Genomic DNA, 14221 nt, shown 5'->3' with positions numbered 1-14221 from the left:
ATTAGGAGGAAACAAACCCATCAAAAGATTTTTAAAAAGCATCGGAGAAAATGTATTCTTCCCCAGCTTAAACTGCACATTCAATACAGTGTCAAACAGTGCTGGTTACAGAAACAGTATCAGACTACTTTGGTGGCTACAGAAACTGATAAAATAACTTCTATTAGCTTTGCTGAAAAAGGAGAAAATCTGCAGAAGAGCAAGATTTTGCTCACTTGTGAAGAAAATAAATGTTACTTCTAAAGCTTTAATTTACCTGCTTGTTTCTTCCAGGTAGTGGGGAAACCAGCTGAAAAAGTACCACCCTTCCTGAAGCTGTCCCAACAGCAACAAGGTCATCAAAGCAGGCCAATAATTTCACCACTCTAATAATATCAGTTTTACCCTTAATGAGAAAAAAATGCATTTAGTGAGAAACTCAATCACAAGTTTTATGAAACATATACAAGGCTGATCAATCTAATTTAGCTTGAAGATACACTCAAGGTATATTTGGATACATCCATAGAAAAACACCAGAATCTCAGAACAGCGGGTCTGACTAATCATGGACATTATTCTCAATCCTTTTGGCTAATAATTAAATTCTTTATTGTTGGCAATATTTTGAGATGAAAAGCTAATATTTAACCCACTACATCACCTGGTCCCAAGCAACAGTTTTATTCACACAACGACAACAGGTGAATGTTCAAACATACCTCCAAATTATATTTTGTCATCTTGTTCAGCCGTCTGCAGTAAAGATAAAGCATGCCAATATTACTGCCCACGGCAATGTAGTCTTTATTGGCATCAAGTGCTGTGAGATGTACAAGTACATTTCGAAATCCTTTTTGTACTTTTGCTGGGATAGCATTCAGTAAGTAATATAATGGACTGAATTCTTTAAAAGTTGTGAAGTTCACATCTAATGCCATGGCATCAATAAGACACTGTTTTAATGGAAAAAAAAGGAAAACGTAATCAGAAATACTCATTAGCATCAGGCAAACAGACTTAAGACACAGTGCAATCCGCTTACACCAGACAAGTTTATATTTGTCGCAGATAACTGACTTATTAAATCCAAACCCAGGAAATAAAGTTCAAAAGTAATTTAATTGCTAATAATGAATGTTAATTTCACTTCAATTAGCTGCTGTCAGTAGTTAAACTATGGAACATCTTGGGACTTGCACACAAGTGTCAATAGTTGGATCTGATATAGCACAACAGGTCTACTGGCTGCAGCTATAATGAGATCAACATTATGATATAGCTGCAACTGAAACCTGACATGTTAGTATAGAGAAACCTACACCAAGAAAATACAAGGTATAAGTACGCATATCAGGAAGCCTCGTATAATAGACAAAACATTAACTGAATGACTAGCTTGTTAGAAGCAGCTTATACAGTAAGAAAATGTACCGAAGTATGCCAATATCACAAAATGACCATGGGATAAAGCTACAGTAAAACATTACTAGTAAAGGTTACAATGGGTCAACACAAGAGTGTAATATCTTAAAATTTGATGGCAACTTTTACTTTAAAAAATTAATCTCTAGGTCCCAGCTCCTGAGAAATACTGTAGGCAGGGATCATCCCACAGTCCCCATGGAAGAGAGCAGGCGAGAGACAAGATTAGGATAATGTTCCTATATTCTTATTCAGGCTGGAAGCAGTAACATGATGCAAGGTACTAGCCTTTCCTGTATTATTCAAGTAAACCAAGCCAGTGTTTAAAATGCAAACCATATTGAGCAAAGCACAACTGCTCCCCATGGTTAGGATAGCCTATCACAGGAATAATCTGGAGCCAGAGCTCCAATTGCTCCCATAGCTGAGCAGCAGACTATTATACCCGTTTTATAGTAGTTGGAGTGGTGATCTGCCAAAGTGCAGGTCTTCTGCTCATTTTTCCACATCTCTCAGTCCTGTGCTTTCCTCCTCAGTTGCTTGTAAGAGGCCTCTTTTTTTAAAAAAAAACTTCCATAAGAAATGAGCAATGTGACTCGGGAAAAAGTACATGAGGAGGTTTCCTGTTGGCTTCCTCATGTGTGCTTTAAAGGAAGTACAAGTCCTCTTCCCGAAGGATCCTCCGCCTGTAAGGAACCATTGTCCGTTGAGGTTCTAGCTCTTCCAACATCACTACCGAAAATTTGTTGTTTCCGCCGTTGGCCGTGGCTCGTAACCCTGAGAATGGGCCTGCTGCAACTCGCAGAAGGGCAGGGATGCCCAACCCCGGATGTCTCAAATGAGGACGGAAATGATTCCATAGATGCTAGAACTTGTTTTTTTTTTTAAAAAAAAAGTTCACCAGAAGCACTTTGGGGCTTGAGCTTTCTGTTTAAAAACACTTACTGGAAGTCACATGTCTTCAGCTAAGTAAACAACAAAAGCCTTGGTGACTAGGGGAAGTTATTTACAGGGAAATGACATGTCAAGATTTATGGTGGTCAAGAGTTGGTTTCATTTTGGACATTGATTAGATTTTTTTAGATTAGATTAGAGATACAGCACTGAAACAGGCCCTTCGGCCCACCAAGTCTGTGCCGAACATCAACCACCCATTTATACTAATCCTACACTAATCCCATATTCTTACCAAACATCCCCACCTGTCCCTATATTTCCCTACCACCTACCTATACTAGTGACAATTTATAATGGCCAATTTACCTATCAACCTGCAAGTCTTTTGGCTTGTGGGAGGAAACCGGAGCACCCGGAGAAAACCCACGCAGACACAGGGAGAACTTGCAAACTCCACACAGGCAGTACTCGGAATCGAACCCGGGTCCCTGGAGCTGTGAGGCTGCGGTGCTAACCACTGCGCCGTGTTTTGAGTCAGTTGAGGGTCAGCCTGCTATGTAAGCTTACATAGGCCATTTCCATTATAAACATGTACATTAGAATATACAATGAAAAAAGTTGCCACAAAATTATGATACAGCAAGGCGGCTTATTTCAGACAGGAAATGCATGCAGACTAAGATTATATTATAGAAATGACAATACTACACAATAAAAATGTTTAAGAGCAATTGCACTTAATTCATTTCTATAACTGTTGCACTCATCCCCAGGTTTTGGGGAGGTATTGTTTTTTCAAACAGTTCATCTTTTCTCCACCTCTCTGAGAAACACTGATCGCTGAAACCCTGATGCCACATTTCTCCTAAAAATCCTGCCAAACTTATTTTCAACGCTGCTTGAAAAGAACTGTTCCAGAAAGATCCCAGTGATAGCCGTATACGTGTATTTGGGACGCCAGAATAAAAGGAACACTGATATCATTCCAAATCTTCTCCTTTTCCTTCAAGAAGGAACAAGTATTTGGCCAAAGTATTTTTTGTCTTTTTTGTAAAAAGATCTTTGCAGAGAAAACTTCTTTATTTTTTTCTTTAATCGTTGTGTAGGTGTGTTGGGCTAAGGTAGAAGGGAACTTTCATATTTCAATCTGTGTGTTAATGCTTTGCATCTTTACTGAATACGTCTTGCTTTTATAATAAACTGATAATTTTGTTGTTTATTAAAGAAACCTGGTTGGTGGATTTTATTCTGAAATAAAGAGAGTATATAATTGGCCGTATCGGTAACTGGGTACACATATATGTTGCAACCTGTGGAACTAGAGAAAAAAAAACAGTGTACCCCTCCCACCTCAGTCGTAACAAAATGAAGTGAGGACAGGATCTGACCCACTGTAATAACCTTCACAGATGAATAGCCTACTGATACGCAACAGCCCATGCTCACACATAAAAGATGGATGTGGTACCAGAGGGCTACCAGTGCCAAAGAAGAGTCAATGCATTCTGAACACACGGACCTAACAATTGGCTGGTCAGTAAACAACCGGATTTCAATTACCACATAGTGCCAATGCTAGCTTTATTTCATATTTGGTGTTAGCATTGGTGAAACCCAACTTTTTTGTAATTAAAAAAAAAAGACATCAAATGGTTTGGCCCCACTGATTTAACTGGTGCGACAAATGAGTTGTTTAAAGACGCCTTTTTGCAACAAAACAAAAAGGCAAATCTTTGTTCTAAAATGTTTGATTTTAATGAGAATATATGCTGTAAGACAGGATACTTTTGAAAAGCAATTCCTAAAGAATAAGCTTAATGAAAAATTATGTAGCTTTAATTTTCTAGCAGACCACTCATGACCTGTGGAATGAATGTGAAACATTTCAATGGCCTAATATTTACAAATGTGGATACAAAATCTGTGAAAGTAAGGAAATCAAATATTTCCTGATTTACACTATTTAAACACTGACTGTCATAAGTTTATAATTTACTTTATGTTTTGGTAGCTTTGATTGGGTGTAGGGACAGCACTGCAGGAAGAACAGCAAAGCAATGCATTCATCCAGATTGTGTACATGAAGGAAGTGTCTTGCGGTTAAGAGATGAACAAAGAACAAAGAAAATTACAGCACAGGAACAGGCCCTTCGGCCCTCCAAGCCTGCGTCGATCCAGATCCTCTACCTAAACATGTCACCTATTTTCGAAGGGTCTGTATCTCTTTGCTTCCTGCCCATTCATGTATCTGTCTAGATACATCTTAAAAGACGCTATCGTGCGCGCGTCTACCACCTCCGCTGGCAACGCGTTCCAGGCACCCACCACCCTCTGCGTAAAAAACTTTCCACGCATATCCCCCCTAAACCTTTACCCTCTCACTTTGAACTCGTGACCCCTAGTATTTGAATCCCCCACTCTGGGAAAAAGCTTCTTGCTATCCACCCTGTCTATACCTCTCATGATTTTGTACACCTCAATCAGGTCCCCCCTCAACCTCCGTCTTTCTAATGAAAATAATCCTAATCTACTCAACCTCTCTTCATAGCTAGCGCCCTCCATACCAGGCAACATCCTGGTGAACCTCCTCTGCACCCTCTCCAAATCATCTACATCCTTTTGGTAATGTGGCGACCAGAACTGCACGCAGTATTCCAAGTGTGGCCGATCCAAAGTCTTATACAACTGTAACATGACCTGCCAACCCTTGTACTCAATACCCCGTCCGATGAAGGAAAGCATGCCGTATGCCTTCTTGACCACTCTATTTACCTGCGTTACCACCTTCAGGGAACAATGGACCTGAACACCCAAATCTCTCTGTACATCAGCAGTGGCCTGAAACATGGCTGTACCTTCATGCAGGGCTGCTGCAGTGCTGTGGCCTATGGGACAGTGCTGTACAGTGGTACAGAAGGGAAACTTCCTCCCAAGAAACTCATGCAGCACCACCTTGACATCAGCAGCCATCAAGGGGGAAGCTAAATGCTGGGCTGGAGCATCACTTCTGCAGACTCATACCTATGGGTCCCTGGCCTGCCATACCTTAATCTGCTGCCCCTTCAACCTTGCTAAAGGCTGCTGATGGGTCCAGATCTCAGTTGAGCACTATAAATTGTAATTCCCCTCCTTGTGGTACTTAATTCCTTTAAATTTCCCAATCTCTCTAAATTTGAGAAATATTATCTTCCTCAATGATCAGCAGTGTTATCCCGAGACCTCTGAATGTGCACTGGGAGCTCCAAGTCATTATGCCTCAAAGAGGATAAAAAGACTTTCTTTCATCCATCAGTGCAATAGAGTAATATCTTTTTAGCAATCACTCCCTGCTCCTCCTTATTCTCTATATTTGCACAAAACATGTATTGTTCAGGGGAGAAAATACTTTTGCACTAAATGTACTTTGCCTTACAGTGTACATGCTAGATCTATTTGGAAAGTTAAAGGCTGTTCTATAATGTCTTCAACTGTCAGCCACTTACTTCATTAATGAAATTCACAGAGATCATTCGGGGTTGTGCAGGTTGCATTAAGCAAAAGTGATACTACTCCAATAGTGAAGGAAGGAAATCATGTTTGCATTGCACTGGATTGAGGTGATTCACAGGGGACTGTTAGCAAGGGTCAAGCCATTTAATCCAGCATTACATGCCCAAATACAGAATTAGAATAACCCTGGCAAAAATCCTAAACAGGCGTTTCCTGTTGGCATTGAGACCCTATGGGATAAAAATAGCAAATCTGCAGACTGGTAGTGCTCGGTTGTCCTTTGATCCCATATTTCAACGTATGTTGAAAATATACTGTCAAATAGCTTGCGATTAGGCATCCTTGTACATCAGGATGGCCGAGCGATCTAATGCGTGGTGTTCAGATTGCAGTTTGGGCAGCACAGTGGCGCAGTGGTTAGCACCGCAGCCTCACAGCTCCAGCGACCCGGGTTCAATTCTGGGGACTGCCTGTGCGGAGTTTGCAAGTTCTCCCTGTGATTGCGTGGGTTTTCGCTGGGTGCTCTGGTTTCCTCCCACAGTCAAAGACTTGCAGGTTGATAGGTAAATTGGCCATTATAAATTGTCCCTAGTATAGGTAGGGGAATTGTGGGGATGTGGTAAGAATATGGGATTAATGTAGGATTAGTATAAATGGGTGGTTAATGGTCGGCACAGACTCGGTGGGCCGAAGGGCCTGTTTCAGTGCTGTATCTATAAATAAATAAAAAATAAAATCACTATTCTGTCCCAAGATATCAGGAGGAAGAAAGTTGGGACAGGGATAAGTGCTCTCCCCATAACGTTAACCCTCATGCCATCCTCTAAAAACAGTTTCAAAAAAGAAAATCAAAAGACAAATTGAGACAAAAAGACATCTCGTATTTGCCACTTTAGAGAAATACTTCCATTAAGAATTTTAAACTGTCATGAAAGACTTTTGCTTTTATCATTACATATTTTACTGTACTATGAAGCACATGAAAATAAATTCTTGCGTTAAGCTTGGGGAGGAGAAAGATTAAAGGATCAAATAGTTCATCAGTATTATTCAGAACTTAAACTCCAGCACCAAAGGAAAAATCAATATAGAACTGCAGGTTTAGAATGCAAAACTGAAAGAGTTGCATCTGTCTGAATTTTTTTTTTGTATTCATTCATGGGATGTGGGCATCATTGGCTAGACCAGCATTTATTGCCCATCCCTAATTGCCCTTGAGAAGGAGCTGCCTTCCTGAACCGCTGTAGTCCATGTGAGGTAGGTACACCCACAGTGCTGTTAGGAAGGGAGTTCCAGGATTTTGACCCAGCGACAGTGAAGGAACGGCGATATAGTTCCAAGACAGGGCGATGTGTGACGTGGAGGGGAACTTGCTGCCCTTGTCCTTCTAGTTGGTAGATTCGCGGGTTTGGAAGGTGCTGTCTAAAGGAGCCTTGGTGCGTTGCTGCAGTGCATCTTGTAGATGGCACACACTGCTGCCACTGTGCGTCAGCGGTAGAGGGAGTCGAATGTTTAAGGATGAGGTGTAAATCAAGCGGGCTGCTTTGTCCTAGACAGTGTCGAGCTTCTTGAGTGTTGTTGGAGCTGCACCCATCCAGGCAAGTAGAGAGTATTCCATCACACTCCTGATTTGTGCCTTGTAGATGGTGGACAGGCTTTGGGGAGTCAGGAGGCGAGTTACTCGCCGCAGGATTCCGAGGCTCTGACCTGCTCTTGTAGCCATGGTATTTATCTGGCTACTCTAGTTCAGTTTCTGGTCAATGGTAGCCCCTAGGATGTTGACAGTGGGAGATTCAGCGATGGTAATGCCATTGAATGTCAAGGGGAGATGGTTAGATTCGCTCGTTGGAGATGGTCATTGGCACTTATGTGGTGCAAATGTTAATTGCCACTTATCAGCCCAAGCCTGGATGTTGTCCAGGTCTTGCTACATTTCTACACGGATTGCTTCTGTATCTCAGGAGTCACGACTGGTGCTGAGCATTGTGCAATCATCAGCGAACATCCCCACTTCTGACCTTATGATTGAAGGTAGGTCATTGATGAAGCAGTTGAAGATGGTTGGGCCTAGGACATTACCCTAAGGAACTCCTGCAGTGATGTCCCGGAGCCAAGTTGATCGACCTCCAAGAACCACAACCATCTTCCTTTGTGTTAGGTATGACTCCAACCAGAGAGTTTTCCCCGATTCCCATTGATTTCAGTTCTGCTAGGGCTCCTTGATGCCATCGTCAAATGCTGCCTTGATGTCAAGGGCAGTCACTCTCACCTCAGCTTTTGAATTCAGCTCTTTTGTCCATGTCTGAACCAAGGCTGTAATGAGGTCAGGAGCTGAGCGGCCTTGACAGAACACAAACTGAGCGTCACTGAGCAGGTTATTGCTAAGCAAGTGCTGCTTGATGGCACTGTTGATGACACCTTCCATCACTTTACTCATGATTGACAGTAAACTGATGGGGCGGTAAGTGGCTGGGTTGGACTTGTCCTGCTTTTTGTGTACAGGACATGCCTGGGCAATTTTCCACACTGCAGGGTAGATGCCAGTGTTGTGGCTGTAGTGGAACAGCTTGGCTAAGGGCGCGACAAGTTCTGGAGCACAGCACTTCAGTATTATTACTGAAATATCGTCAGGGCCCATAACCTTTGCAGTATCCAATGCCTTCAGTCGTTTCTTGATGTCACGTGGAGTGAATCGAATTGGCTGAAGTCTGGCATCTGTGATGCTGGAGACTTCAGGAGGAGGCAGAGATGGATCATCAACTCGGCACTTCTGGCTGAAGATTGTTGCAAATGCTTCTGCCTTATCTTTTGCACTGATGTGCTTGGCTCCCACATCATTGAGGATGAGGATATTTGTGGAACCACTTCCTCCAGTTAGTCGTTTAATTGTCCACCACCATTCACGGCTGGATGTGGCAGAGCTTAGATCTGATCCATTGGTTATGGGATTGCTTAGCTCTGTCTACTATTGCATGCTGCTTACGCTGTCTGGCATGCAAGTAGTCCTCTGTTGTAGCTTCACCAGGTTGACATCTCATTTTGAGGTATGCCTGGTGCTGTTCTTTCATTGAACCAGGGTTGGTCTCCTGGCTTGATGGTAATGGCAGAGTGGGGGATATGCCAGGCCATGAGGTCACAGATTGTGGTTGCATACAATTCTGCTGCTGATGGCCTACAGCACTTCATGGATGCCCAGTTTTGCATTGCTAGATCTGTTCCAAATTTATCCCATTTGGCACGGTGATAGTGCCACACAACATGATGGACGGTATCCTCAATGTGAAGGCAGGTCTTCATCTCCACAAGGACTGTGTGGTGGTCATTCCTACCAATACAGTCATGGACAGATGCATCTGCAGTAGGCAGATTGGCGAGGACGAGGTCAAGCATGTTTTTCCCTCACCACCTGCCGCAGACCCAGGCTACCAACTATGGCCTTTAGGACTCGGCCAGCTCGGTCAGTAGTGGCGCTAGCGAGCAATTCATGGTGATCGACATTGAAGTCCTCCACCCAGAGTACATTCTGCGCCCTTGCCACCCTCAGTGCTTCTTCCAAATATTGTTCAACATGGAGGTGTACTGATTCATCAGCTGAGGGAGGGCGGTAGGAGGTAATCAGCAGGAGGTTTCCTTGCCCATGTTTGACTTGATGCCATGAGACTTCATGGGGTCTGGAGTCGATGTTGAGGACTCCCAGGGCAACTGCCTCCCTACTGTATACCTCTGTGCCGCCACCTCTGCTGGGTCTGTCCTGTCTGTAACGTACGATCCCGTGAGTATGTCTATGTCAGGCTGTTGCTCGACTAGTCTGTGGGACAGCTCTCCCAACTTTGGCACAAGTCCCCAGATGTTAGTAAGGAGGACTTTGCAGGATCAACAGGGCTCGGTTTGCTGTGGTCATTTCCGGTGCCTAGGTCGATGCCGGGTGGTCTGTCCGGTTTCATTCCTTTTTACTCACTTCGTAGCGGTTAGATACAACTGAGTGGCTTGCTAGGCCACTTCAGAGGGCATGCAAGTCAACCACATTGCTGTGGGTCTGAAGTCACACGTAGGCCAGACAAGGACAGCAGATTTCCTTCCCTAAAGGACATTAGTGAACTAGATGGGTTTTTACAACAATCGGAAATGGTTTCATGGCCATCATTAGACTAGCTTTTTAATTCCAGATTTTTTATTAATTGAATTCAAATTCCACCTCTGCTATGATGGGATTCAAACCCATGTCCCCATATCAATACCCTGGGTCTCTGGGTTACCAGTCCAGTGACAATACCACTACGCCACCGCCTCCCAGCTAACTGAGTATTAGATAAATTACCTGCTCCCCCTATAGGTCAATGAGTTGTGACGGAAGTATTTTTTTCTCCTCTGTTTAAAAACAGTATGCCTTTAAGACTCTGTCTAAAAAGAGCATACCTTTAAGAGAGAGAAGTTTTTTTTTCGATCGAGAACAATGCCACAGCCAACCTGTTCCCTAGGTAACAGCAGGAGATGTGCTATAATATTTCAATTTGACTGTATGCAGGGACTGGCTGAAACCAGTCTGATCCAGAACCCAACGAAGTGTGCTTACTGAAAAGAAGCCGTCTATATCTCAGCAGAGAAAATCTATATTGAGCACAGGCTGTGTTTGCCCAAGAAGGAACAAAAACCCTGGAAAGAACATTTTCATTGTTGGAGGTAGTAAAATCCATTTTACTTCGAAACTCTAAGAAGTCTCTGCTACAGAAGTAACTCTCTCTATTGTCTATTAGTGTTTGCTGGAATTCTTAGTGAAGTTTCTGCCGAAGGACTGCCAGTTTGAAAATCTAACTAGACCTATTGCTGTGCTCCTCGTTGGAAGAACTGGGTGACGCCTGCTGCAGCTGAAATACTTTGAATGCCTATCTATTAAAGACTGTTTTGTCGAATTTGCCTGGAGACTCTAAGTGGCATCTGATTATTCTACTGTGGGACACCTCATCAACCAGGAACATAACCCACCAGGACTCACAACCCAGCTCCTTACTTTATTTCTAAGAAACCCCTTTTTTTAAAAAAACCAGTTAACCAATAGTTTTTGAATGTACGTGTGAGAGAATGGGGGATTCGGTTAAGTAAGAAATTATAAGGTCTTTAGAGATAAATTTATCTTAATAGTCTTTAAGACTTAGTTTATTAATGAATAGTCAATTTGTTGTTGTTCAAAGATACTGGTTTGGTGTATTTTATTCTGGGAGTTAATAAAGTATTTAATTTGGCTGTTTTCCAGTTAGGTGGGAAAACTTTAATAATATGCTGCGACCGGTGGAGTGATGGGACTGAATTGACAGTGCATTGCTCCCGCCTCAGTTGTAACAGGGTTTATACGATGGGACAGATTACTCATGCAGACCACAAAGGTCGTAGATTTGATTCTATCCTCGTGATTAAGTTGGGTATCCATGTGTGTGTGAAAAACAGTCCCTGGGTGGAGAAAATTAGACAGGGTCTTTTGCTCCTGATGTCGATACAGCGACCCAGATTCAATTTTAACTCCCAGGCAGGAATGCAGTAAGAGGAGCAACATGCCCATTTGGGAGTAGTTGCACGGAGGCTCAGCCAGGCCTCATCAACAAGCTGCTTGCTGACTTCCCGAATGTAAAGAACGGTGGAAAGCGGCTCCCTGGCTATTCAAATCAGGTAGCAAAAGCATAGCTTTCTGGCACTGGCTGCTGCTCCCAGCAAGTTTGGCCTGGTGGGGGAAGGCAGCATTGCTCAGGCCTCGATTTAAAAATAGCAAATCGGAGCCTTTTCTGCATTTTTAGAAAAGACTCTGCCAGTTAAGGTAGATGTCCAGGACGCCTGCAATTTTAAACAGATCGGAACAGTAAAGGTCCCCTGCTGAAATTCAGCTTCCAATTCTACTTAGTCACCACCGGGTGGTGGGAATTAAAAGGGACACCATATATTAACATATGGGATGGAAAGGATGATACTTCATAAAATCATAAAAGGATACAACACAGAAGGCCATTCAGCCCATCATACCTGTGCTGGCTCTTTGAAGAATCGATCCAATTAGTCCTACTCTCTTGCTCTTTCTCTATAGCCCTGCACATTTCCTTTCTTCAAATATTTATCCAATTCCCTTTTTTAAAAAAAACTGAATCTTTTACACCACCCTTTCAGCAGTGCACTCCAAGTCATAACAACTTATGTGTAAATTTCTTTCCTCAAGCCACCTCTGGTACTTTTGCCAATAACCTTAAATCAGCCCTTCTCTGGTTACCAACTGTTCTGTCATTGCAAACAGTTTCTCCTTATCTACTCTGAGCAGGCTTCTTGTGACTTTGAACACAACCTGTCACTTTCAATTTTGGTTACTGCAAACCCACGATTGAACTGGCAGTTGAATTGACTACTTTGCATTCTAAAATATACAAATACACAAGACATAATAAGACCAGGTAGCCTTAATATGTTGTGTATTTTAATGGTTGCTCCCGAGAGACTTCTTGTTTTCGTTGTTGTGCGAGTGGTCAGTTAATTCAAATACAATTGTAAAACTATGTTCATAAGAATAAATTTAAATATTTCCGTATGCCTTACAAGATAGGAAGCTTCTTAAACTACTGAATTTTCTCATATTCAAGGACCAGAGGTGATGCTTTTTTTAAAATTAAGAACCAAGATGATGGAGCAAGGTTGAAAAAAATTAGTAGAGATGAGGTAGATCAAGAAATAATGATGTAACACCAAGCTTGAGTTTTAAAGGCCTAAAGGTAGAAGGAGGAATGCATTAATTCCCCAAAGATACCCACGATTTTGATCTTCTTTCAGTCAAGATCAGTCAAGTAACTTGTTCAGCACCATTTCCTGCTTAACTCATTCGCTGCAACTCAACTCTCAAATCTATGGAATGCCGCATCTCTTTCAGTCTTCCTTACCAAAACTGGAGGATGGACGGGTGGGAGAGAGTACTTTATTTGTGCACTGAACATTAACAGCTGAATTAAAAAAGGTAAATACTAAATTTCTTACCCTTTATTCTAACATTTTATCTTCAACTACCTGCAATAGTACAGTGCAACATTTCTACTATTCAATTATACTTCCTTGCAAGTATTTCCTGGTTTCCTTAGATTTAATTTAAATTCAACTTAGTATGCAAAAATAAAACTGAACTGATTTTCTATAATCTTTCAGTAAGCATGATCCAGACATCCACATGACTCACCATTTCAATTTCCCTCCTGTTCTAACTTTAACCCATCACTAGCCTCACCAAGCTTAATGCATACTTAAACAGGATCTCAGCTTACTTCTAGAGACTCTTCAATCTTCAGACCTGAACACTGACTCTAACAGCTTCAGACCTTAGCTGTCACTCCAGTTTTCTTGCTGATTTCTACCACTTATATTCCACGGTATTCCCTTCCATGTCATTACATATACCTGACAAAATGACATTTGCATAGTACGTCAAACTTCAAAACTTGTTTAAAGGCTTTTAAATCCATTGGCTGACAATCTGGAAGATTGAAAATCCATACTTGGTCTTAATTTTTCCTCTTTGCTTTATTTCAATTGTTTCTACAGAATTCAGTGAATATTAAAGCCTAATCTGTTGTTTTATTCTCTAACACATAATATATATATAAACTGTAGCTTATCCTTTTAAAATAAACACTTCTGGTTGCCTGCAACCAGAATGTTTGAAGTTAATCCAAGATTGCTTGAATTCCAATTTGTAAGAAGATAATCACAGAAATGTCTGTCCTTAAAATGTACTATAATTAACTTATTTTTAAATTTAAGTTTAACAGCAGCCAAAATATTTGTGGTCAGTTTCATTTGCTTCCATAATATTAGTTATACTGTAATGAAAAACAATGTGTTTAACAGATATCACCTAGTATTGTTTAAACGTTGGCGCGGTCGACATACATGGCGCCAAATAATTGTACTTCCATCACACGAAGAAATCTTTAAACATTCAACTGTCAGAATCAGAATGCAGTGATTCGACACTTATTTTTAAAAGTATAAACCGTTTAATCTACAGTTTCCTGTTTACAATCTAACATTTGTTCAATACAATTTCACAACACATTTTGCAAACAGTTCAGCCGATCACTGCCATCTCAGAGAGTCTCTTGTATTCTAAGCCGGCGCTGCTATAACGCTTTACCCATCACACTCCCCCGGCCTACCCCACCACGGTTCCCGAACGCAGGCCCGTTTAAGGCCTAGATGAGTGATGTGTTCCTGATGTCTGTCGGACAGGCTCCCACCATCACTTACTGTGTTCTCAGTTGGACCCTTCGAACTTCAGACCATCACAGCCTGGCTCCCCTATCCCCAGCTGCCATATTCTGTCGACGCCAAACCCACTTCAGATTCAGAACAACCACAAACCACGCCACTCCTTCCCGTCGACCGAACCACCCCACCAACCAGAATTCTGTCT

At 42.0% G+C, this 14221-nt stretch overlaps 1 protein-coding gene across 3 annotated transcripts in view; it reads right to left on the bottom strand.

Moving 5' to 3' along the window:
* Positions 1-14214, bottom strand: part of tecpr2 (tectonin beta-propeller repeat containing 2) — a 140341-nt gene extending 126127 nt beyond the window's left edge. For all 3 annotated transcript variants that reach the window (XR_010975680.1, XM_068038960.1, XM_068038961.1), the window contains exons 1-3: positions 14056-14214; positions 702-935; positions 257-385 (exon numbers count right to left, since the gene is read on the bottom strand). Coding sequence is in view for 2 of the 3 variants with exons in the window: in XM_068038960.1 (XP_067895061.1) it covers positions 257-385; positions 702-920 (348 nt within the window). In the remaining variant the exon portion in view is untranslated. The remainder of the gene's footprint in view (positions 1-256; positions 386-701; positions 936-14055) is intronic.
* Between the last annotated feature and the right edge of the window lie 7 nt (positions 14215-14221).

The sequence above is a fragment of the Heterodontus francisci genome, chromosome 9 (assembly GCF_036365525.1).
Source record: "Heterodontus francisci isolate sHetFra1 chromosome 9, sHetFra1.hap1, whole genome shotgun sequence".
Classification (NCBI taxonomy): Eukaryota; Metazoa; Chordata; class Chondrichthyes; order Heterodontiformes; family Heterodontidae; genus Heterodontus; species Heterodontus francisci.
The sequence above is the reverse complement of the archived record's forward strand: the minus strand, read 5'-3'. Positions and strand labels throughout refer to the sequence as shown.